A 26,646-nucleotide genomic window follows, 5' to 3' on the forward strand; every position below is an offset into this window, starting at 1 on the left:
TCTACCTGATTTTGCCTCTTAATTCATGGAGAATGAAAACATTGAGGCTACAATCCTTTACAATTCCTGCCTTGGATAACCCCTTCCAAAGTTTCTTACATAATAGAAGCCATTCATTGGGAAAAACGCATGTACCTCTTGATGTAGTAAGTATCCTTGCTGGTCACAAATCTAATCATGCCTTGGAGTTTATGTTCAGTTTACAGGAAATAAAAGTGGTAATAAAAGAAATGATACCAGCATAAAGGAAAAATAGAAAAATCTATTTTTGTCTGAGGAAAGACTTGGCCCCTTAGTAAGAAAATCCTCAAGAGGAGAGGAGGGAAGTGGACTGTTTAACACCCAGAGAGTTAAGAATACTAACATCTGAATTCCTTGTTTAGATCCTACTTTCAAAAACCAGCTATAAAGTCTGAATATAAATGGGGAATTAGGTAACAATTACAGAACTATTCATTGATAACAGTATTATTTTGGGGGGGGGAGGAAGGAGAATGTATAAATAAGCAGTAAGGGGGGAAAAGATGGAATGTCTGTAACTTACTTTAAAATCTTCAGTTAATAACAATAACAGAACAAACAAAAAATCTAAACCACTTCTAAATTAGACTGGTCTAAGCCTCCATCATTTCTTACATGGGTTATTGCATTAATATTATCCAAATTTCCACTACTACTTCACTACATCCTCAAAGACCCTTTAAACATGTAAATCAAATTACTGCTCTGTTTAGTATACTCCATTGCCTTCCTATCTCATTCAGAATAAAAGCCAAATAGCTTATGGACTTGATTAAGCACTCTTCTACTCCATTCTTAAACTTATGACCTCAAATCTTTCACTCTGTTATCATTTGCTTCCCACTTTCTTCAAAAACACTAGGCATAACATCACTTCAGGATCAATGTCTAAAAACTCTTTCAACATCCTTATCGTTCACTTTCTTACTTCCTCCAGATCATTTCTCAAGTATCATCATCTTAATGAAACCTTTTCCAGCTCTGCTCTTTAGAAATCATAACCCTACCCCAAAACTCTGTATATCCCCTCCTATAATATTTAACATACTGAGTATTTTGCTTATTGTCTTTCTACCTGTAGAATATAAGCTCCATCCTAGTTCACAGAATGTGCCTAAGAAATATGCTTCAACAATTTGACTCCTGGAGCCAAGAACAAATCATTAAGAGTTACAGATTATAAAAGGAGTTAAAATAATCTCCCTATATATGGAGGCCCCCCCCCCAAAAAAAAGTAATGCTCTCACCAAACCTTTCTATTGAAAATCACTGTTACCAGATACACACAAATAGTGCCTTTAAATATCTCTAAGTCAGGGAAAAACGACCAGGATTTAGTCATTAAAAAGAAAAGGAAAAAAAAAAGGGAAAGTCACCTTTTTAAAGTAAAATATTCTAAAAAAAATCTGTTACACATATGAATATAATGAATCTATTAGGTAACTTACACTATAATCACTGTGTCTTTGTTGAAATTTTTCTCTTGAACTGTACTGGAGCAATTTGGGGAGACAATATCTTCACTATCAGATGACAAATCAATATACTGTATTCCTCTTTGATTCTTGAAATAGGATATGCTTGTTTTTCTTTCATTTTCTGGAACTTCTGGAACACTAGAATCTTCTGCAAAGGGAAAATGATTCTGAGTGACTTGAAAATAAAATTGGTTTTTGATAATTACAATCATGTGCTAAAATTTTTAACCAGTGTTTCCATTCTAAAGCTAGTATTTCCAACCACTTTAATAAAATAATATTAAATTACCTTCTTTCTATTTCACAAGATGCTTACTAAAACAATCCTACTGGAAACTGCAACAGAGTCTTTCCCTATACTTTTATTTCCTAGAAGTACCCAGTTTTTTTTTTTTTTAAAGATTTATTTATTTATTTATACAAGCACTGGGTAAAGTCAGGAACACGGGAGGGTGAGAGAATTCACCAGAGCCAGAGCGGGGAGCAGAACAAGCAGAAGGACCAAAGTACACTGCTGATGGGAGCAGCGGGCGGCAGGAGAGGTCTGCGCAACATGCAGGACCCTCCTCCAGTGGCTGGGGAGCAGCCGGGGATCGAACCGGAGCTGCAGAGGCTGCGGGCAGCTCTGCAACCCAGCGCTCAACCGCTGCGCCACCAGGGAGTCCCAGTACCCAGTTCTTATCTAAAAAAAGAACATGGGAACTAGAACCCAAAAGACTTGAATTTCAATCTGGTCTCTTAAGCAAAGTTACTTATCTCAATGTCCTTACTTGTAAAGTAGAATGCTAATAATCACAGGGCTAATACGCATATAAAAATCAGATGATGGGGCCTCCCTGGTGGCGCAGTGGTTGAGCACTGGGTTGTGAAGCTGCCTGCAGCCTCTGCTGCACCGATTCGATCCCCGGCCACTGGGCAAGGGTCCCACATGGCACGCAGACCTCTCCTGCTGCCCGCTGCTCCCTGCTGCTCCCCTCAGTAGTGTATTTCATCAGTCTGCCTGTTCTGTTCCCCGCTCTGTCTCTGGTGAATCCTCTCACTCTCCTGTGAATCTAGCCTGTACCCTTGTTCTTGTATAAATAAATAAATCTTTAAAAAAAAAATAATTTAGTTACATAACTGGCATATAATCAATACTCAATAAGCATTAGCTCTTACATAAATGCTAGTGTTATGGGCTAATTATGTATCCTCCAAAATCTGTATGATGAATTAAGTTCCAACCTCTAGTACCTCAGAATGGAACATACTTGGAGATAGGACCTTCAAAAGGTAATTAAGTTGAAATGAAGCAATTAAGGGTAGTGCCTTAATCTATTATGATTGATGTCTTTTAAGTGACACCAAGGATATGTGTGTGTGGAAAGGTTACATTAAGGACATAGCAAGGAGATCTGTAAGTCAAGGAGAAAAGCCTCAAAAACAGTCAAAACTGTCAATGCCTTGGTCTCCGAGATCTAGCCTCTAAAACTGTGAGAAAATATTCAGTCCATCTAGTATGTGGTACTTTGCTATAGTGGTCCTTGCAAACTAATGAAGTTAAGAGCATTTGTCTGTCCAAAAGAGGTGAATAAATTATTCCACCAAGGTCTCTTCCTTCCAAAGGCTGAGTTTCAAAATTATTCTCCCCTTTACCAGTAAAACCACCATTCTCCCATATATGCATACACACATACATATTTTTTTTTCAAGGAAGACTTAATTCAAATTAAAGTAAAAGTGTTCAGTACCTTAATTCAGTGACTACATTTCAAGTAGCAATTACCAGATGAATTTTTACTTCAAAGATATTTAAAAAACAAGTTACTATTAACTACTTCCAAGGTCACTAACATGTCCTCAAGTGAAACACAAACTCAATCCTTATAATAATCCCAAGAGCATAAATTTTATAACCATTTTATTTATTTAGAGAAAGAAACATGTCCAAAGTCAAATAGGAGAAAGTAGCGGATCTGAAATCCAAGTTCAAAAGTCTAAATCTTCATACTTTAAAACTCTTAGCCTTCCCCATTAACTGTCAAAAACAATTACAACCATTATTATTAGACTTGTGAACATCGCCAAGGCCTACATAATTACCATTCTCCTGGAGGGTACTAAAACAAAGACATTTCTTTACTTCCTACAATGAAGTCTTAGTGACACTGTAAGGATGCCTCATTTGGTAACTGGAGATATATTCTGAAAAGTGTATTGCTAGTCAACTTTTCCTCTATGTGTACATATAGTACAAAGAGTGTACTTACACAAATGCAGGTGATGTGCCCTACCACATACCTAGCATATACTTCTGTAAAAATAAGTATAAAGATACTATGGACTCTGCTTTTACGAAGTGTTGATATATCAAAAATCATACCTAAAACTAAGAATTTAGATCTTTACTGTATTAAAGACTTGACAGAAAGCTAATGCATTATCAGTTGAACAGCTTAATAACATAGGAACACCTCAACAAAATATAGTGGATTTGGTTCCAGACCATTACAACAGAGCAAGTCACATCAATTTTTTTGGTTTCCCAAAAAGTACAGTGTAAACATATTACACTGCAGCCTATTAAGAACATTACTTAAAAAAAAAAAAAAAAAAAAAAGGTAGTGAAAGGGAGATTGCTATAGCCTCCATTGTTTGGGATTTAAGGGTGACATAAGGCCATGGCTGTGGTGGGCATTTTGGTTTCAGAGGTCTAGGAGGAGGATCCAGGCCCTTTGTGCCCCATATCCTACTTGATTTCTGTATGTGTGAAATGGCCTTCCCCTGATGGGTCAAGCCAGTGCCTAATCAAAGTTCCTTCAGTAAGGCCTTACTGAAGAAGAATCAGACCTTGCTTCTAATTCTACTGAGTAGGCTTTTACCCTTCCTCTGGTGACAAAAATAAAAATTATTGATAATTTGTACTTTCATGGACATTTGAAGTGCAAACCCAAAAAGCTCAATAGGTGGGCTCTTATGAAAAGGAAATGATAACTAGAAAATACAATGTGGCTGACAGTGGTATTCCTGAAGATTCTGAAAATTGTAGCTGCCCTGGGGAACAAAGTCATGGAAATCCTAAGAGCACAGAATCCTTCTGAAGTTCTGACCATGCTGACCAACGAAACTGGCTTTTAGACTAGCTATTCTGATACTACAGTGAAGATTCTCATTACAGCAGTGCCACCCAATCTTAGAAAACTAAACTCAGACCTTCTTTAGGATACTAAGGTGTTGCAGAGTACCTTAGCAGTCATCCAGCATGTCTGCTGGTTTGAGGAAAATGCTTCTCAGTCCACAGTTAAAATTCTTACCAGACTGCTGAAGGACCTGAGAATTTGTTTTCCTGGCTTTGAGCCTCTCACACCCTGGATCCTTACTAGGTCACTATGTTGTGATGAATAATCCCACCAGAGCTTTTGCTCCTAAAATATGGCATACAGGCATCGTTCGCAGGATTGCTTCTACCAGGGTCAATGACCATCACTGACCCCTGTGAAAGTGGCAACTGCAGAATATACAGAATTATCACACTGGAATAATAGGATATGGTCTGCTACACCACTCAGACTGATGTGAATCCTCTCCTATATTGGCTTTAGGATGATCCTTGGCCAGGAGGGTAATGCCAGATATCTTGCTTCTGAAATAGTGGGATGGGATGATAGTGACACCTTCAGAAAAGGCTTAAGAGAAGTTGCAAGAGAAGAAGGAAAGTCAGTAAGAGGCGGAGAATACAGAAGAATCAAGTCAAGGAGAGGCAGGGAAAGCATGGGATGACCTCTTCACGCTCTTTCTTAATCAAGGGGAAGACTAAAACCTAAGGTAAGTGCTACCAGTTTTATGTGATGGCACTCCTCAAGGACAAGAAGACAGGAAGGAAAGCCAACTTTAGAAGAAAGTGTCATTCCAGAGGGTTCTGATATAAGCATAATTGCCAGAAGTTTCCCATTAATGATATATGCCATCAATCTGTGCCAAAGCAAGATACCAATTTCTCACAATACCCTAAAATTCCCAGTTTTTGGAAATCTCTCTCAAACATTAGTTTGTTGTTAAAATGTTATGCATTGTTAGTGTCTGGGCACTCTTCTTCTAAGAAAAATTATGCAAGTACGTCATAGTAGGGCAAAATAGTAATAATAAACATATACATACCTTAATTAAATGTGACACAGACACAAAGTGAACATATGCTTTTGAGAAAATGGCGCTAATACACTTGCTGATGCAGTGTTTGCCACAAACCTTAAATTTTTAAAAACAAAAAAACTGACACTATCCACAAAGAACAATGAAACAAGGCCCAACAAAAGGAAGTGTATCTATAGCGTCCACTTTTATTTTGAAAGAGGTATAATAAAATGTTTTGATTTGTCTGTTTTTTGTTATTTTTTTTTTAAAGTTCAATAAGATATGGAAACAACCCAAATGCCCAAAAATAGATGACTGGATCAAGAAGATGTGGTATATATATACAATGGAATATTACTCAGCAATCAAAAAAGATAAACACATGCAGTTTGCAGCCAACATGGATGGAGCTAGAAGGGATCATGCTCAGCGAAATAAGTCAGAAAGAAAAAGAAAAACACCGGATGGTCTCATTCATAGCAGGAATTTAGAAAACCTAAATAAGAGACCAGGAAAAAGACCAATCAATGCAAAGTAATAATCAAAATCAACAAGCAACTATAAACCAGAGACACACTGGGGTGGGGGTATTAAGGAGGGGCAGGAAGAACTAGAGTCAAAATAAGGGGGGTGGGTGCAACTGTATGGGGTATATAACCAAAATGAAAATGCATACATTGTACAAAGATGAAAAATGATGTAAGAATTATATAAAATAAAATATTAAAAAAAAATATTCAAAATGAAGAAAAGTCATTTCAAAGCGTCTATTAAATACCTACTACTTGGAGGTATAAAAGTCTATTAGTATTAGTGTTACAGGGTAGCCCCGATATAAAACGGGTTGCCTGGCTGTGGGTCCTCACCCGCGCAATTAAAAGGGACTTATTAATACTCCACTGCATACACACACAAAAGGTTAATAAAAGGTTTATTTACAATGGAAGGGGAAATGAGGAAATGTACAACTCAGGGAAAAAACAGGAAAATAAAATCTTAACTGCGTCCTACCCGATCCGCCAACCTCGAAACCCAATGGCACTCTGCGAACTGGCGGAGAGCCTAAAAGGGTCCCCCCCCAAGGCCCACGTGTCTGGTTTTATACCAAACCTGGCTGCTTAACTCCACCCTCAGGTTCCAGCAACCTTCCTTTTGATGGTGATGGTATTTGTCTTTCCCAATGTCCTGATGGCTTTGGTCTGGAGTGGGGGGTGGAGTCCACAAAGCCTGTATGGAATTAGCTCAGGACAGCCTTTCCCACTAACATTAGAACTATAGATTCATGAACTTGGTCATATACTCACCCTTTCTCCTATTTACTCATTTACTTATTATAATTTACCCCATTTACTTATTATGATATAAAATATACAGTGAGCAGACATAACAAACTTAAAATCAACATTTAATAAGCTTAGGTATCTAAGCAGAAAGCTATAAAAACAGAACAGACCAAATGGAGGATGGAATTATCAGTGACATCGAATAAAGTTATGCGCAATATATCTACATGGACTTGAAAGAGAAATATCAAGGGAAAAAAATATGAAGCTATACCTCAAGACCTATCTGAATCCATAAGGAAAGACAACATAAAAATAATGGGTATCACAGAAAAGAAAGAGTGAAGGGAATGGATTGTTAATTCAAAGACTCAGTAGTACAGGAAAACTTCCCAAACCTGGGGAAGAAAATAATACAAGTCTGTGAAGTGAAGATAATACTTGTTTCTAAATGTAAAGAAACCTACACCAAGATGCATAGTAATGAAACAACCAAGTGTTCATGAAGGAAAGAAAGAATACCGAAGGTGACTAGAGAGAAGTAGGAGGTAACCTAAAAAAAGGAATTAAAAACACAAGTAGGGCCTCCCCGATGGCACAGTGGTTGAGCGCTGGGTTGTGAAGCCGCCCGCGGCCTCTGCGGCGCAGGTTCAATCCCCGGCTGCTCCCCGGCCACCAGAGGAGGGTCCCACATGGCGCACAGACCTCTCCTGCCACCCACTGCTCCCCACAGCAGTGTACTTCAGTCCTTCTGCCTGCTCTGCTCCCCTCTCTGACTCTGGTGAATTCTCTCACCCTCCCGCGCTTCTGACTGTACCCAGTGCATGTATAAACAAAACAAACAAACAAACAAATAAATAAAAACATGCCTCTTTAAAAAAATAAAATAAAATAAAAATAAAAACACAAGTAAACAATTGTGATTATCTTAAGCTAAAAATCTTTTAAACATGAAAGAAAATATGATATTAAAAAAAAAAACCTATTGAATGGGGGAAATATTCACACAATACATAACTGATAATGGGTAAATAATATACATTAAAAACACACAATTCAAAAATTAAAAAAAAAAATTAACAGATGTGTGGCAGATAGAAAAACAACATTCACCAGGAGTACCAGAAAGCTAAAAGACATGCTCATCACTGCTTCCAATAAGAGATGCAATTTAAACCCACAATACATACCACTTCACACCCACTAAAGTGGCCACACATATTAAGATACTCCAACTACAAGTGTTAAAGAGGATATAGGAAAAGAGAATCCTGTCAACACTGCTGTTGGGAATGTAAACTAGCACAAAATTATCGGAGGAAATCTGGTTTTATCTTTTTTTTTTTAAAAAAGATTTATTTTTATTTATTTATACAAGCACTGGGTACAGTCAGAAGCATGGGAGGGTAAGAGAAGTCACCAGAGCCAGAGTGGGGAGCAGAGCAGGCAGAAGGACCAAAGTACACTGCTGAGGGGAGCAGTGGGCGGCAGGAGAGGTCTGCACGCCATTTGGGACCCTCCTCTGGTGGCCAGGGAGCAGCCGGGGATCGAACTGGCACTGCAGAGGCTGCAGGCAGCTTTGCAACCCAGCGCTCAACTGCGGCGCCACCGGGGAGGCCCTGGTTTTATCTTAAAAAACTGTAGTGGAAAAAACATATTATTCAGTTATCTCACTACTGGGTGTCTACCCAAAAAACATAAAACACCAACACAAAAAACTTATGTTCTAAAATGTTCATAGCAACATTATTTACAATAGCTAGGACATGAAAGCAGCCCAAGTGTCTATCAAAAGATGACTGGATTAAGATGATGAGCATATCCACACTGTGGCATACTACTCAGTAATAAGAAAGGATGAAACACCCCCATTTTCTGTAAAATGGAGTAAGTTTGAGAGATTTATGTGTCCTAAAGAACGACAACAGTAAATACTGTATATATCCCAGGGAGATAATAAAACAAAATACTTACAAAAACTACTGGATATCAACAAACACTTAGAGTCTAGATGAAGAAAGGGATGAATGGAAAAGGACAGCAGGATAAAAAGGATGGGAGTGGGGATAATTTTAAAATAATAAGAAATAAGAGCACAAATAAACAATCTAACCTTAAACCTTAAGGAAATAGAAGGACAAACCAAACCAGTAGAAGAAAGGAAACAAAAATCAGAGCAGAAATAAATGAAATAAAAATTTTAAAAAGAAAAATCCAAGGGTCAATGAAAACAAAAAAAAATGGTTCTTTGGAAAAATGAACAGTTTAGACCAACTGCTTGCTAGGCTAATCAAGAAAAAAGGGGAGAAACATGAAAAATAAAGAGGCTTTATGACATCTCAGAAATACCATAAATTAAGAGACCAACAATGAACATCTTTATGCCCATAAACCTAAAAGAAATGGACAAATTCTTAGAAGCATACAAACTTCTTTGACTAAATCAGGAAGAAATGGGACATCTAAATAGACCAATTACAAAGAAGTAAATTGAAACAACTATCAAAAGTACTCTAAGAGGGCCTCCCTGGTGGCGCAAGGGGTTAAGACGCAGCTGATGAAGCTATCTACAGCCACTGCAGCAAGAGTTCGATCCCCGGCAAGGGAGCAACCCACATGGCACAGCAGACCTCTCCTGTCTTGCCTGCTGCTCCCCTTAGCAGTGTATTTCGGTCAGTCTGCCTGTTCTGTTCCCCATTGTCTCTGGTGAATCCTTTCACCCCTCACACCTCTGGCCTTTACCCCAGGTCTGGTGTGCATAAATAAATAAATCTTTAAAAAAAAAAAAAAAAGTACTCCAAGAAATGAAAACCCAGGACCTGAGGGTTTAAAGAAGAACCGGCTCCTATTCTTAAACTGTAGCAAGAAAACAAGGAAGAGGAAATGCTTCCAATCACATTTTATGATCCAAATTCTTAACACCAAAAGCAGACAAGGACATCACAAAAAACCTAAAATCAGTATCCTTGATGAACATAGACGCGAAAATCCCCAATAACATTTTAACAAACCAAATTCAACAAACCATTAAAAGGATCATACATTATGTGTAGTGGGATTTATTCCAGGGATGTAAGGAAAGTTCAACATTTGCAAATGAGTGAAAGTCACTCACCACAAAGACACAAACGATATGTAATAGATACAGAGAAAGTATTTGACAAGATTCAACATCCATATTTAATAACAACTCCAAAGCTGCAAATAGAAGCTAACATTATATTCACTGGTGGAAAACTTAAAACTTTTCCTCGAAGATCAGTTACAAGACAAGAACGTCCACTTTTATCACTACTATTCACTAGTGTTGTATGTGTTAGCTAGAACAGTTAGGTGAGAGAGATATAAAAGGAATCTAAATTGGGGAAGAAAATTAAACTTTATGGTAAACTATCATGATAAAGATTCCACCAAAAAAAAAAAAAAACCCTTATCAGGCTACAAAATGAGAAACACACATACACACACACCCCTGTGTTCCTATTTGCAAACAAAGAACTATGTGGGAAAGAAAAAAATTTCGTCTACAATCCCATCTTAAATGACAACTTAAACTTACATAGGGGATACACAGAAAAAGTCTCTACTCATGAGTGGCAGAAGTGATATTGTTAAAGTGGTCATTTTAACCAAAGCAATAACCAGATTTGATGCAACTGCCATCAAAGTTTCAAGAATATTCTCCCAAGAAATACAGCAGTACTGAAAGTCATATGCAGTCACAAAGCACCCCAGTCAAAGCATTCCTGACAATAGTACAGATGCATCACACTTTGACATTTCAAACTATTAAAAAAATCTATTCTGATTAAAACAGTAGGGTATTGGAATAAAAACAGACTCACAGACCAATAGAAAAGAACTGGGTTGAAAAACACACTTAGTTGACTGTTATCTTTGACAAAGGAACCAAGAGTATACAACGGAGAAGGAAAAGTCTCTTCAACAAATGGTGGTGGGAAAATTGGATAACCATAATTTTCCACAATGAAACTAGACTACTATCTCATACTATTAACAAAAATTAACTAAAAATATATTAAAAACTTGGATTTAAGACCTGAAACCATAAAATACACAGAAACTATAGGCAAAACACTCCATGACATTGGCTTAAGTGATGCCTTTGATGCTCTGCTTCCAATGGCAAGAAAAAACAAAGCAAAAATAAATATGAGTACACCAAACTAAAAAGGTTCTGCATGGCATAAAACTATCATTAAAATGAAAAGATACCCTGCTAAATGGGGGAAAACAGTTGCACATCAAAATCTGACAAGAGGCTAATATCCAAGATCTACAAAGAACTCATACAACTGTAACAAAAAGAAAACAAAAAACACAATCAAAAAATGGGTAGAAGAGCTAGACAGTTATCCAAAGAAGACACACAGATAGCAACCAGGCACATGAAAAAAAGTTAAACATCACTTATCATTAGGGATATGCAATCAAAAGCCCAATGAGATACCACCTCACACTTGAGAGAACGATCTATATCAAAAAAATGGAAACAGCCATGTGTTGACGAAGATGTGTAGAAAAAGGAAGCCACATAAAATGTTAATGGGAATGAAGGCAAGTCGAGCCCCTCTGTAAAATAATATGGAGGTTTCTAAAAATATAAAAATAGACATATCTTATGATCCAAGAATTCCTTCCACAGAATGCAAAAACACTAATTCAAAGGGATATACATGCCTATGTTCCTTGCAGCACTCTTTACAATTGCCAAATTATGGAAACAACATAAGTGCCCAACAGTAGTTAAGTGGATAAAAATGTGGTCCATATATACAATGGAATACTATTCAACTATAAGAAGTGCTGAACTCTTCCACTGGTGACAACACAGTGGAACTGGACTAGATTATGCTAAGTGAAATAAGTCAAAAGTAGAAAGACAAATACTGGAAAATTTCACTCAAATGGAGTATAAAAAGCAAAGCTAAGGAACAAACAAAACAAAACAAAACCAATCCGATCGCAGAATTTCTGCTACCAGAATGTGAGAGCAGCAGGGTAGAAGCAAAGGAGGCAGAGTACTCAATTGATTATGGATTACTGTAGGTGCCTTGGTGGTGGGCATGATGTGATAACATAACTTTGTGGAAAAGTCACTGTGTATGCCAGACAACATATATACGTTCTTATAAACCTCAATGTTACCTCAATAAACAATTTCACAAGAAAAAAAAACAATGTACTCATTTATCTTGAACCTTTATGAGTATTTACCTCATACATTATTTTGTAACATTGTTTGCATTAATCATTTGGAAAATATTAGCTTACTCATTGGTTAATGTAAACTAACACATATGCTCCAATTGTTGACACATTTAATGACATTAAACTAAAAAATTATATTCAACATTATCAATGTTTTCTAGATAACAGAAATTGTCAAACTCACCACAGTGGACAGTTTTTGTTTTTTTTTTTAATTTATTTTTTTTTAATAGAGGCATGTTTTATTTATTTATTTGTTTGTTTGTTTGTTTTTTTGTTTATACATGCACTGGGTAGAGTCAGAAGCGGGGGAGGGTGAGAGAATTCACCAGAGCCAGAGCGGGGAACAGAACAGGCAGAAGGACCGAAGTACACCGCTGAGGGGAGCAGCGGGCGGCAGGAGAGGTCTGCGCGCCATGTGGGACCCTCCTCTGGTGGCTGGGGAGCAGCCGGGGATGGAACCAGCGCTGCAGAGGCTGCTGGCAGCTTCGCAACCCAGCGCTCAACCGCTGCGCCACCAGGGAGGCCCTGGACAGTAGTTTTTTAAAATTCAAACTTCCTTTTGAAAATGGGAATCTCATTACTGGCAATAAATATTGCCAGTTTATTTTCACTGATATCATTTTTTGGGCGGGTGGGGGGTGGGGAGAAAGCCTGCTAAATACTGTAGTCCATATTTTAGCATACCTTTTTTTAAAAATATTTATTCATTTCTACAAGAACCAGGGTACAGGCCATATATGCGGGAGGATGAGAATTTTCACCAGGACAGAGCGGGGAACAGAACAGGCAGGACTGAAGTACACTGCTGAGGGAAGCAGCGGGCGAGACAGGAAAGGTCTGCCATGCCATGTGGACTCTCGCCAGCCGGCCGGGATCGAACCCACATTACAGAGGCTGTGGACAGCTTCACAGAATGGCGCTCAACCGCCGGTGCCACCAGGGAGGCCCTTACCATACTTTTAATTTTCTTTTTTTTTTTTTTTAAAGATTTATTTATGTATACAAGAACTGGGGTACAGGCCAGACATGTGGGGGGTGAGAGAATTCACCAGAAATAGAATGGGGAACAGAATAGGCAGCAGCAGGAGAGTCAGGAAGGTCTGCTGCACTATGTGGGTAGCTCCCTGGCCAGATATCAAACTTGTTATGCAGTGGCTGCGGATAGCTTCATAGGTTGTGTCTTAACCCCGTGCACCACCAGGGAGGCCCAGCATACTTTAATTTTCAAGTAAAAATAGTGTTCTGGGGGCCTCCCTGGTGGCACAAGGGGTTAAGCATAGCACTATGAATCTATCCACAGCCTCTGCAGCACAAGTTCAATACCCAGCTGGCCAGGAAGCTACCCACACGGTGCAGCAGACCTCCCCTGTCTTGCCCGCTGCTCCCCTCAGCAGTGTATTTCAGTCAGTCTGCCTGTTCTGTTCCCCACTCTGTCTCTGGTGAATCACCCCCACACCTCTGGCCTGTACCCCAGTTCTTGCACGAATAAAAAAATCTTTTAAAAAAATAGTGTTCTGGAAAAATGTGATAAGTTGAGCTCACAAGTCAAACCAACTAATCAAATACTTCTCTGTACCACTGTACCAAGGTATATGCAGCAAAAATTCTTATTTTATTTCACAATATATTAATGAGGCACCTACTGATAAGTTGAAGCCAATAAATGTCATCTTTGAGACTTTTTTTTTGCCTTGCTTCAGTGTACCAGTAACTCCAAAGGGAAGTCTTACTCTCGTGAACCAATTTTTGTGACTGTTGCCCAAGGGATATATCTAGATGGCCTAGCTCTCAGGTCCAATGGAACTTACACTTGTGGTTCCACAGGATTGTATATATTTGCATACTTTATAAACTGCTTCATTGAGAGTGTGGCTTCCAAACAGCCTTAATCTTAGTGCTGACTGAGAGATAGTATCTTTTGGGTCATTTGCCAAGACTACTCACCATCAATAACCAGTAGCCACTAAAAAGAAAACAGACTGCTTGGACAATCAGAAAAGTTTTAGAGAAAACCAAGTACTAAGGGAGGGTTGAATGATATGGTTAATATTCCACATAAGTCTACTCCTCCAAGAATCGGAAAAAAACGGCTATTTTATCTAATAAATATGAACAATAAAAAGAAGAGGAAAATGAAGAAACACAAAAGTGATCCAAATGAATGATCGAGATTTGTAATACAACTAACAAGCGTTCAAACTAATGGTCTTAGCATTCACATTACAGGATTCTCAAGATATAAAAGGAGAGAACAGGGGAAGAAATAATGGTGAAAAACTTCCCAACCGGGCTAAGAAAACATACATCCAGATGTAAGAGGCCCAGAAAGTTTCAAGTAAGAGGAACCCAAAGAAAATCACACAAAGACCATATAAATAAAAGGTCAACAGTAAAAGAAAAAGAACTTCAAAAGTAACAGGAAAAAGACCAAATTAATACATATGAAGAAACTCCCATAACTACAACCAGCAAATTTTTCAGCAGAAACTTTGTAGGCTAGAAAGGAATAGCACAATACATTCAAAGTGCCAAAAAAAGGAAAAAAAAAGGTACAGCCAAGTATACCCAGCAAAGTTTGCAATCAGAATTGAAGAGAAAGAATTTTCCAGACAAAAGCTGAAGTTCGCCACTATTAAACTGACCTTAAAGAAATGCTAAAAGGATTTCAATAAGCAGGAAAGGGCACTAACTAGTACCAGGAAAATATGTATGTATAAACCTCACATAAAAATATAGCCATGTGTCCCTTAGATGATTCAAAGACTATGTAAGATGTTGATCTCAGTAGGATATACCATATAGTCTAGGTGTGCAGTAGGCTCTGCTATGTTAAGCTTGTGTAACCACATCTAAGTTTGGGTAATAGCACTCGATATTTATGGAAGGATGAAATTGCCTAGCAACACATCTCTCAGAAGGTATCACTTAAGCATCTCATGACTGTATCATAAAATTTAGATTAGTCTAATGTTGTGAGATGGTTACATTTACCACTTAGGATAGTGTAAAGGTTAAAAGACAAAATTACTAAAAATAACTATAGCTACAATAACTAATTAAGGAATACACAAAATAAAAAGATGGAAAATGTGACATCGAAACATGAGGGGAAGAATAAAAATATAAGTTTAAAATGCATGTAATTTTGGGCCTCCCCTGGTGGCGCAGCAGTTGAGTGCTGGGCTGCGAAGCTGCCCGCAGCCTCTGCAGTGCCGGTTAGATCCCCAGCTGACAGCGAGGGTCCCACATGGCGCACAGACCTCTCCTGCCGCGCCCTCTGCTCCCCTCAGCAATGTGTTTCGTCAGTCTGCCTGTTCTGTTCCCCGTCTGGCTCTGGTGAATTCTCTCATCCTCCCGCACTTCTGACTGTGCCCAGTGCTTATATAAATAAATAAATAAATCTTTTTAAAAAATAAAATGCATGTAATTTTAAATTGTTAACAAATCAAAATATTCTAATTATAAATACAAGTTGTTATAAGGAAAGTTTCATGGTAACCAGAAAGCAAAGAACTACTAATAAACAAAACATAGAGAGAATGGAATTAAAGCATCTAAACACTAACACCACCAAAGAAAGCACCTAATCAAAACGGAAGAGCAAAAGAGCGGAACAGCAAAACTATTAACAAAAAATTAATATAATCAGTAAGTACATACCTATTAATACTTACTTTCAACATAAATGTACTAAATTCTCCAATCAAAAAGACACAGTGAATGAATGGACAGGAAGACAAGACTCGTGTACCTACAAGATACTTCAGATATTAAGGGTACACAAATTAAAAGTGAAGGAATGTAAAAAGATGTTTCATGCAAATGTAAACCAAAAGAAAGCAGGAATAGCTCTACTTATATAGATGCAATAAGATTATTATGAGACTAATAATAGGCAAAGAAGGGCATTACATAATAATAAAGATTTTACCCCAACCAAAAAATGTAGTATTTGTAAATATTTATGCCCCCAATATGGAGCATCTAAATAACAAAGCAAATGTCAACAAAACCAAAGGGATAAATAGACAGCAATACAGTAATAATAGGAAGCTTTAGAGCCCCCTCTTTTATTTATTTATTTATTTTTAAAGATTTATTTGTTTATACAAGAACCAGGGTACAGGCCAGATGCGCAAGAGGGTGAGAGGATTCGCCAGGGTACAGGCCAGATGCGCAAGAGGGTGAGAGGATTCGCCAGAGTCAGCGCGGGGAACAGAACAGGCAGACTGATGAAATAAATAGACTGCTGAGGGGAGCAGTGGGTGCAACAGGAGAGGTCTGCTGCGCCATATGGGACCCTCGCCGGCCAGCCGGGATCAAATTGGCACTGCAGAGGCTGCGTGCAGCTTCACAGTGCGGCGCTCAACCGCCAGCGCCACCAGGGGAGCCCCCCCCCCCTTTACTAACAGATTTTCCAGACAGAAAATCAGAAGGATACAACTGGCCATAAGTGACATGTTAGATCAGGTGAACTTAACAGTATCCAGAACATTCCATCCATAAGCAACAGACTATAAATATTCTTCTCAAATGCACATGGAACATTTTCCAAGTATAACATGCTACAAGTCTTAATAAACTTAACTGAAATTGTATCAAGCATCTTGCAAAACTCTCCAAAACAAAGTACTCAAAATCAAAAATGATAAGAAGTTACATTGCTATTACAGAAACACAAAGGATCATGAGACTATAATTATATGTCAACAAATGGACAACTTAGAAAAAGAATTTATAAATTTTACCAAGACTAAACCATCACAAAACAGTTCATCTATACAATCACTAGATGAAAGTTCTAAAAAAATAGGACAAGAGAGCCTCCCTGGTGGCGCGGCGGGTTGAGTGCAGCACTGTGAAGCTGTCTGCAGCCTCTGCAGCATGGGTTTGATTCCTGGCAGGCCAGTGAGACATCCACATGATGTGGCAGACCTCTCCTGTCTCACCCGCTGCTCCCCTCAGCAGTACTTTCGGTCCATCTGCCTGTTCTGATCCCCACTCTGTCTCTGGTAAATCCTCTCACTCTCGCCCTTCCATACCTCTGGCCTGTACACCAGCTCTAGTATAAATAAAAAAAATCTTAAAAAAAAAAAAAAGGACAAGAATAGGCTGAATATAAGATTGAAGTGTAGTGTTTAACAAATATTACTCATGATGAAACAAGAAACATTTCAGATGAAGGCTAAAGGGGTAAAAATAAATTTAAAAATGTAAAGGAAAGGTCTTATAATATTGGACAAGAGAACAGTATTAAACTTGAGATGCCTCTCTTTTTGTTTTTAAAATTTCTATTTTATTTAGTTCAAATGTACATTATTTCTTCCATTCATATTAGATGGGAAGAAAACAATTTTATGCAATAGCAAACAGTATGTTCATTGAAAAATATGGGACTTTACAATTATGATTAGTATACCTTTTAATTAGTATACCATTATAATGTTGTATGTTTCAAGTAGGTGTAATAACAATTTACATCTACAATACACATATAACTGATATAACTCAACGCATACTTATAATGAATGCATAAACACTGCACTAAGGGACTCCTGGTGGTGTCAGGGTTTAAGTTTCAGCACTATGAAGCTATCAGCAAGTATTGCAGCATGCCAAGGAGGTGACCCACATGGCGCAGCAGACCTCTCCTTTCTCACCCACTGCTCCCCTCAGCAGTGTATTTCAGTAGATCCGCCTGTTCTGCTTCCCACTTTGTCTCTGGTGAATCCTCTCACCACCAACCCCCCCGCAGCTCTGGCCTGCACCCAGCTCTTATATGCATAAATAAATCAATCTTAAAAAAAAAAAAAAAAAAAAAAGCACTGCAGTAAAGCAAAAAGTCAATAGGAGCAAAAAGTATTTTCTCTTCTCTAAGCTCTTACTAAAGAGAGCACCAAAAAAAAATTAAGATACTGAACACTATTTTTCAAACATGTTTTACTGGGATCCACCTATTTTAGATTATCCTAAACACAGATTTAAATATATATATATAGGTGAAATAAAAGTTTTCAAACAAAAGTTTTAGAATCTTTACTATGATATGCTTTAATAATGTTTCATTTATTCAACTCCATCAAGTTACACATAATTAGTCAGGACCCAAGAAGCTGACTTTATCACATAATGTTTGTAAATACACTATTTGAAATAAATGATACAAATAATAAAACTTGTCTATTGTTTGCCATATAATTAAATCCTAACTTCAGATTATTTCTTCTTTACAAGTACTCTTAGAACTTTTATTAAATTCATCAAAGAGGAAATACTACAGATCACATTCTCTGGATACAAAACAGTGAATTTAGAAGTAAACATTAATGAAAACAAGAAACCAAAGTTTCAGCACTTGGAAGTTTAAAAAAGAAAAACCACAAATACCAACACTTTTTTAAAATTTCAAGTTAAAGAGGAAGAAAATCAAGAAAATATCAAAATCTATATCGTGTAAATATAAATCTATAAAAATTAAAATCATGGGCCTCCCCGGTGGCACAGCGTTTTGAGCGCTGGGTTGCGAAGCTGCCCGCGGCCTCTGCGGCGCCAGTTCGATCCCCGGCTGCTCCCCGGCCACCAGAGGAGGGTCCCACATGGCGTGCAGACCTCTCCTGCCGCCCGCTGCTCCCCTCAGCAGTGTACTTCGGACTTCTGCCTGCTCTGCTCCCTGCTCTGGCTCTGGTTAATTCTCTCACCCTCCCGCGCTTCTGACTGTACCCAGTGCATGTATAAACAAACAAGCAAACAAACAAACAAACAAATAAATAAATAAAACATGCCTCTATTAAAAAAAATAAATTAAAAAAAATAAAAATTAAAATCATGTTAAACTAATGCAAAATTAGAGAAAATATTAGTAGAGCATAAGATTTAAAAATACATTAAACTAAAATCACTAAACCATAATGATGACTTTTTAAATGTAAGAGAAAGGATTTGTAAGTAAATGGTTCTGGGGCAAGTAACTTATAAATGACAAATAAGCAAAGGAGAAAATTTATCAATCTTTCCCTTACGCTTTATGACAAAATTAATTTCAGATGAAATTTAACATTAAGTGAAACATATCACCTTCTAAAGCAATGCTACTTTAATAAAAAAAACTTGTTAGAAAAAAATTTAAGGTTTAAAAAAACAAAAAACAAACTCATATGCATTACTTTAGCTATCAGTAACAAAACAGAAAAGTGTTGGCAAAGATATAGTGAAAATGTATTACTTGTGGGAATGTAAAATGGTACAGCTTGCTATAAAAAAAAAAAAAGATAGTTTCTCGTAAGATCTAGTAACTATTTCTAAGAGTGTGTGTGTGTATGTCTGTGTGTGTGTATATATGCACACATATATACACATATATACACATATACCCACATACATACATATATCCAAAAGATTTTATTCTATTTTTTTTAAAGATTTATTTATTCATCCATACAAGAACTGGGATACAGGCCAGATGTGCGGGAGAGTGAGAGGATCCACCCGAGACAGAGCGGGGAACAGAACAGGCAGACTGACTGAAATACACTGCTGAGAGGCACAGAGGGCAAGACAGGAGAGGTCTGCTGCACCATGTGGGTATCTCCCTGGCCAGCCTAGATTGAACCCACGCTGCAGAGGTGTGGACAGCTTCACAGTGCTGCACTCAACCACCTGCACCACCAGGGAGGCCCTATTCAAAAGATTTTAAAGCAAGGTCTCAAGGAGATATTTATACACTCATCTTCAAAGCAGGATTATTTATAATAGTCAAAGGACACCCAAGTGTCCATCCATGGGTTGAATGGATAAGCAAAATGAGTACATATCAGCCTCAAAAAGGAAATTTTGGTACATGGTACAACATGGATAAAACTTTTGCATAAAACATTATGCAAAGCATAAGTGAGTCACAAAAACACAAATCCTACGTTATTACTCCACTGCAATGACATAGCTAGAGTAGCCAAATTCAGAGACAGAATATACAAGGTGGTTGCCAGAGTATGAGGGTAGGAAAGAATTGTTTATTGGTATAGAGTTTCAGTTTTGCAAGAATTCTGAAGAATTCAAGAAGAATCCTGAAGATTGGCTGCTTAAGTTATCCTTGACCTGTACCCTTAAAAATAGTTAAGAGGTAAATTTTGTTATATATATATTTAGCTACAATCAAAATAAATGCAAATGTAGTAGAAGAAAATGTAGATGAATGTATCTATAAAGTGAGAGCAGGGAATGCAAGCCTGTCTGATCAGGATCTAAAATCCAGAAACAGTAAAGAAAAAGATGAACAAATAGACCATAAAAATGTAAATTTCTCTATGGCAAACAATAAGGAATTCCAAGAATAAAACCAGAAAAACACATACACAAGGACACAGAAAAAAATCCACATAGCTAACATACTTATGAAAACATACTTCTAAGCTTAAAAATAAAGAATAAAAAATACAGCAACAATTGTCCATTAGCTTGTTAAAAATTAAAAAGGTCTGTGATATTTTGATCTAGTATTAAAAAGCAGATATATGAAAGTCACGCTGTGTTTTGTAAAAAGTCGTGAGATTTCTGTGTGAGGTAGTTTCACAATTATCAGAATATTATTTATATTCCCTCTACCCTGAAAATCCATTTCTAGAACTTTTCCCATATTGTACACATTCAAAAACAAGTCTGTAAAAAGCTGGTAACACAGTATTCTTTTTTTTTTTTTTTAAAGATTTATTTATTTATTTGTTTGTTTATTTATATAAGCACTGGGTACAGTCAGAAGTGTGGGAGGGTGAGAGGATTCACTAGAGCCAGAGCGGGGAACAGAACAGACAGAGAGACGAAATACACTGCTGAAGGGAGCAGCGGGTGGCAGGAGAGGTCTGCTGCACCATGTGGGACCCTCGCGAGCGGCCGGGTATCGAACCAGCGCTGCAGTGGCTGCGGGCAGCTTCACAGCCCAGCACTCAACTGCTGAGCCACCAGGGGAGGCCCTAACACAGTATTCTTACATTAGGAAAAAATAAGACTGTAGTCATTTAAAAAACTGTAGTATAATATACACTCATCTTGTCAGTAGGGGATAGTTCCAAATCCGAGCATGGAGAGAACCCGATATAACTGATCCTTGATAAATCATCCAGGGAGGATTGGTTTCAGGACCCCCAAGGATGACAAAATCCAGGACATCTCAAAAGTCCCTTTATAGTCAGTCCTGCACATCCATTTGTTTTGTCCTCATCCGTGGATTCAGCCAACCAGCACTATATGAATGCAATGAATCCATGAATGCTGGATGATGGATATGGAAAGCCAACTGTATTTATTGGAAAAAATGCCCATAACAAGTAGATCTCCAGCAATTCAAACCCATGTTGATCAAGAGTGAACTGTATATACTAATATATGCAAACTTAAAATGCCCAGCTATTATCTCATTCTATCTCTTTGATACCTCTCTTTAGCTACCCCTCTTTTTATCCTTTCCTTAAACATCATAGTTTAATTTATAAACTAAGCATTACTATGAAATTATCAATAACTCATAATAAAACAGTAACATGAGTTATAGAAATGCCTCAAAGTACCTTACTGTACATAAGTATTTCAGACCACAAAAAATCACAGAAAGTGAAACCATGTATAAGGGGTGACTGCTGTGTTTTATACAGTCTGACACAGAAAGCATTAAAACTATTTTTTAATAAAAATTTGTAATATAATACTATTTTAGCTTAAAAGTCAAAATAAAAGGCAGAAAAGATTACAGAACATTCTTCAGAATGTTTAATACAGAACACTTAATGATAGAATGTATCATTAAACTTTTCATATATTTGATTTTGAAAAAATAAGAAAATAAAAAGGTAAAGAAGGAAAACAGATAAAACATTTACATTTAAAATATATTTAAGATTTTTACATATATTGTATTTCTATTACAATCAGCACTAAAAAGTACTGCTTTTCAACTAACACTAGCAGACAGTAAGAACCAGAATGACTATCCGAAAGTACAGTAATGATTCACTTTGTCCACATACACCTAAAAAGGGCTGAGTATTATAAGTTAAAGAATCATGAAGGTGAAATGATAATTTAGCTTCATCCTCTCCACTAGCTTCTTCCCTTTGACCAAAAAATATGCTAAATTTTTAACAATCTGAAATATCTTTTCTTGACACTGCTTCCTGTATGTATATGTTTGAAGCTATGCTTCTCACTTTAGTTTCTTGAAAGAGTTGACCTTATCTTCTTACCTTTCTACTGAAACTGCTTGATCAGTCCTCATTCAACTTGACTTCTCTAAGTGTCTGATACTGTTCAATAAATACCAAACTGGAAACTCTCTTCTTCTGTCATTTTTTTTAGGGCACTATTATTTTCTGTAACTTTTCTAATCATCCTTTGTATTTTTCAATGGTGTCCCTTCCTTTGTCCATCATTAAATAACTGTTTTTTACCATTTACCTTGCTTAGGGCATCTTTTACTATCACGAGTACTCTGACCATGTTGAGTTTAACCCTCTATTAGACACTGCTACAGGAATGAGATGTAAATCAAACTGCATATTTTAGAATCTTCTTCTTAAGCCTACTTCTTTATTCATTTAATAGTACCAATCACTCAGCTTTGAAGTACCTTTAAATCTTCCACTTTTAACTGATCACGAAATACCATCAACTATGTCTTCTAAAATATACCAAAATTGCCACCTGTCAACCCTACTATAATTTCCCAACAGTTTGCCTTCAATTAATACAAGTTTCACTATTGTCTTCCAATACTGAAATGCTCTATGTTGAGTAGCAAATAATGTTGGATTCTCCTTATTCTCACAACCCAACAATTTACATTTCTATCTTTTCAGTTCCATCTTTCCTCACCTCCTCTTCATAGGTAACCATGCCCTCCCCATAAACCTACCACACTCTTCAAGGCAACATTTATTTTTATCCTTCATTCACCAAATGAGCAATGATTCATTGTTTAGGGTCCACTCAAAATCAACTCTCTGTGACTTTTCCTGACACTCCCCAGAAAGAATGGGTAATTGAATGATTTGTGAATTAGATTATAATCTCATACTGCTTAATATCTTCCCCTATTTATAAATTATATTGTATCATTTTTAACTTCCTATTTTTATATATCCTTTCTTCCTGGTATTCACTGGGGCTCACGCCTTGCTCGTATTTGTATGCATTATGTACACAACACAAGAGACTCCTTTTTCACTTATCTGCCATCGTTATATTCCCTCAAAACTTGTTCTAAAAATGAAGCCCACTCCAAAAAGTAAAAAAAAAAATAAAGAGAACTAATGTATACGTAATATCCATTGATAATCCTGGGCACTGTGACAGTAAAATAATCTGGAGGTGGGTGGGTGGTATCCATATACTGTGTATGCCCTCACATTCAAAAGCTAAATTAAGAGGGCCTTCTGTATAACGCCCTTGAAATACTCAGGATAGAAGGAACATAACTTAACATGATAAAAGCCATATATAACAAACCCACTGCCAACATTATTCTCAATGGCGAAAAGCCAAAGGCCATTCCTTTAAAATCAGGAATAAGACAAGGATGTCCTCTCTCACCACTGCCCTTCAATATAATATGGGAGGTCCTAGCCAGGGCAATAAGACAAGAGAAAGACATACAAGGAATCCAAATAGGGAAAGAAGAAGTAAAACTATCACTATTTGCAGAAGATATAATATACATAGAGAACCCTAAAAACTCCACAGAAAAACTACTCAAAATAATCAACCAGTTCAGTAGCAGGATACAAAATCAACACAAAAAATCAGTAGCCTTCCTATACACAATCAATCTGAAGAAGAAGAAATCAAAAAAGCCATCCCTTTTGTAATTGAAACAAAAGAATCAATACTGGGAAATAAACCTAACAAAAGAGGTAAAAGACCTATACAAAGAAAATCATAAAACACTGTTAAAAGAAATTGAAGAAGACACAAAGAAATGAAAAGACATCCCCTGCTCATGGATCAGAAGAATTAACATTATTAAAATGTCCATCCTACCAAAAGCATTATACAGATTCAATGCTATTCCAATAAAAACTTAATGACATTCTTCAAAGAAATAGAACAAATACTGATGAAATTCATATGGAACCACAAAAAAACACAAATAGCCAAAGTCCTACTGATGAAAACAAAGGAGAAAAAAGGTATCACACTTCCAAACTTCAAGCTATACTACAAAGCCATAATAATTAAAACAGTTTGGTATTGGAACAAAAACAGACACACAGACCAATGGACCCAAATACAGAGCCCAGGAATAAAACCACATGTATATGGACAACTAATCTTTGACAAACGAGCAAAGAATATGTAATGGAACATGGACAGTTTGTTCAATAAATAGTGCTGGAAAAACTGAACCACCACATGCAAAAAAAGGAAACTAAACCACTACCTCTCACTGTGCACAAAAATCAACTAAAAATGGATAAAAAAACTGGACATAAGATCTGAAACCATAAAATATAGAGAAGAAAATATAGGTAAAACACTACAAGACATACATCGCAATAACATCTTTAAAGACTCATCACCCAAAGCAAAGAAAGTCAAGGAAAAGATAAACACCTGGGATTACATCAAACTGAAAAACTTCTGCACAGCAAAAGAGACATTAACCAAAACAGAGAGACACCCCACTGATTGGGAAAAAAAATCTTTGCACTCCAGTCAGGGACTGATCACAAAGATATAGAAAGAACTCACATGATTCAACAAAAACAAAATAAACAATCCAGTCAAGAAATGGGCAGAAGAACTTAAAAGACATTTCTTCAAAGAGGAAATGAAAATGGCCAACAGGGATATGAAAAAATGTTCAACATCCCTTATAATCAGGGAAATGCAAATTAAAACCACACTGAGATACCACATTACACTAGTAAGAATGGCACATTTCAAAAAAACAAGCAACAACAAATGTTGGCGAGGATGTGGTGAAAAAAGGAACTCTCCTGCATTGCTGGTGGGAGTACAGACTGGTCCAACCACGATGGAAAGCTGTCTGGAGGTTCCTCAGTCTACTAAAAATGGAGCTACCATATGACCCGGCAATTCCACTCCTAGGGATCTACCCGAAGAACACAGAAACACTGATTCAAAAGAACACCTGTACCCCTATGTTTACTGCAGCACTATTTACAATAGGTACAACTGGAAACAACCCAAATGCCCAAAAATAGATGACTGGTGTGGCATAGATACACAATGGAATATTATTCAGCAATCAAAAAAGATAAACTCATGCCATTCGCAGCAATGTGGATACTACTAGAAGGAATTCTGCTCAATGAAATAAACCAGAAGGAAAAAGAAAAATATCGGATGGTTTCACTTATAGCAGAAATATAGGGGAACCAAATAAGACATCAATGCAAAAAAATAATAACAGTACAAAACACAATAAAGCAGAAACAGACAATTATAAATCAGAGACACACTGCAGGGGAGGAGGAGGGAGAGGGATCAGAGGAAGGGAGGGAGAAGCACAGGGGACTGAGGTGATGGTGCACGGGTGCATTGGTGAAGGAAACTCTATGGGGACTACACCTGAGGGGGTGGGGGAAACAAATATTGTTTAAAAATGAACAATGATGTAAAAAATAAAAAAAAATAATTAAAAAAAAAAGAGAGCCTTCTGTATAAAAAGTAGTTTCATCAAGTATACATGGCTTAAAAATACCTGATGGCTACGGGACTGTTCAAAGATCACACAGTAGGCAGAATATATAAAAAAAAATATGTACACAGTACTAATAGCATCCACTTATATCCATTAAAAACATCCAATACCCCTTCCTTCAATATATATTTACTGAGGGCATACCCCATACTGTACTAGTCTAAGAAACATGGATTAAGAGGTAAATAAGACAGACAAGGTCTCCGTTCCTGGGGATTTTATATTCTGATATAGGCAGCATAAATTATATAATCTAATGTTAGGCAGTAATTAACAAAATATAGAAAAAGATAGTATAGTAAAGCTACACTACATAGGAAAAAGCAGTACAGCAATGGTTGGGGGGGAGTGTTACTTCAGAGAAAGTGATCAACAGAAGACCTTCTAAAAATAGTAATGTTTGACAAAACCCTAATGAAATAGGGCAGAATTATATGAAAATATCAGCAGAGTCCTGGAGGCAGAAGGAAGATTAATTGGGAAAGATGAAAAAAGATGGGAGTGTGCTTGGCATGTTCACATATGGTTGTGGCACAGTAAGGAGAGAGAGGTAGGATATTAAGTCTTATCACACACTAGGCAAAAAAACAACAAAAATAGCTGAAAAAGATTATACAATCAACTAAAAAACAATTCCACCCTATAAGGTGACTAGACACCTACACTCTATGGTAAATAAAACAAATTATCCCACAATGGCAGATTCAGGAGTAACCTTATGATGTAAAGGTACTATGGTCCCCAGTCATAGCCTACTGATGATTCCCGAATCTCCATCCATATCCAGTCCTATTCTTAAATTCAA

At 37.1% G+C, this 26,646-nt stretch overlaps 1 protein-coding gene and 1 pseudogene across 5 annotated transcripts in view; one reads left to right on the plus strand and one right to left on the minus strand.

The window, feature by feature from the left end:
• SMARCAD1 (SNF2 related chromatin remodeling ATPase with DExD box 1) overlaps nucleotides 1-26,646 on the minus strand; it is a gene marked incomplete at both ends in the record, with an annotated part of 109,779 nt that overhangs the window by 80,573 nt on the left and 2,560 nt on the right. For 3 of the 4 annotated variants that reach the window (XM_084234232.1, XM_084234230.1, XM_084234229.1), the window contains one exon: nucleotides 1,470-1,647. In XM_084234232.1, coding sequence (XP_084090358.1) covers nucleotides 1,470-1,647 — 178 coding nt within the window. The remainder of the gene's footprint in view (nucleotides 1-1,469; nucleotides 1,648-26,646) is intronic. The other variant, XM_084234231.1, reaches the window with a different exon arrangement.
• LOC311171204 (interleukin enhancer-binding factor 2-like) lies at nucleotides 1,661-5,295 on the plus strand (annotated as a pseudogene). The gene is made up of 2 exons: nucleotides 1,661-1,670; nucleotides 4,157-5,295. The product of its transcript is annotated as an interleukin enhancer-binding factor 2-like (transcript).

The sequence above is a fragment of the Talpa europaea genome (genome assembly GCF_964194135.1).
Source record: "Talpa europaea genome assembly, chromosome: 5".
Lineage (NCBI taxonomy): Eukaryota > Metazoa > Chordata > Mammalia > Eulipotyphla > Talpidae > Talpa > Talpa europaea.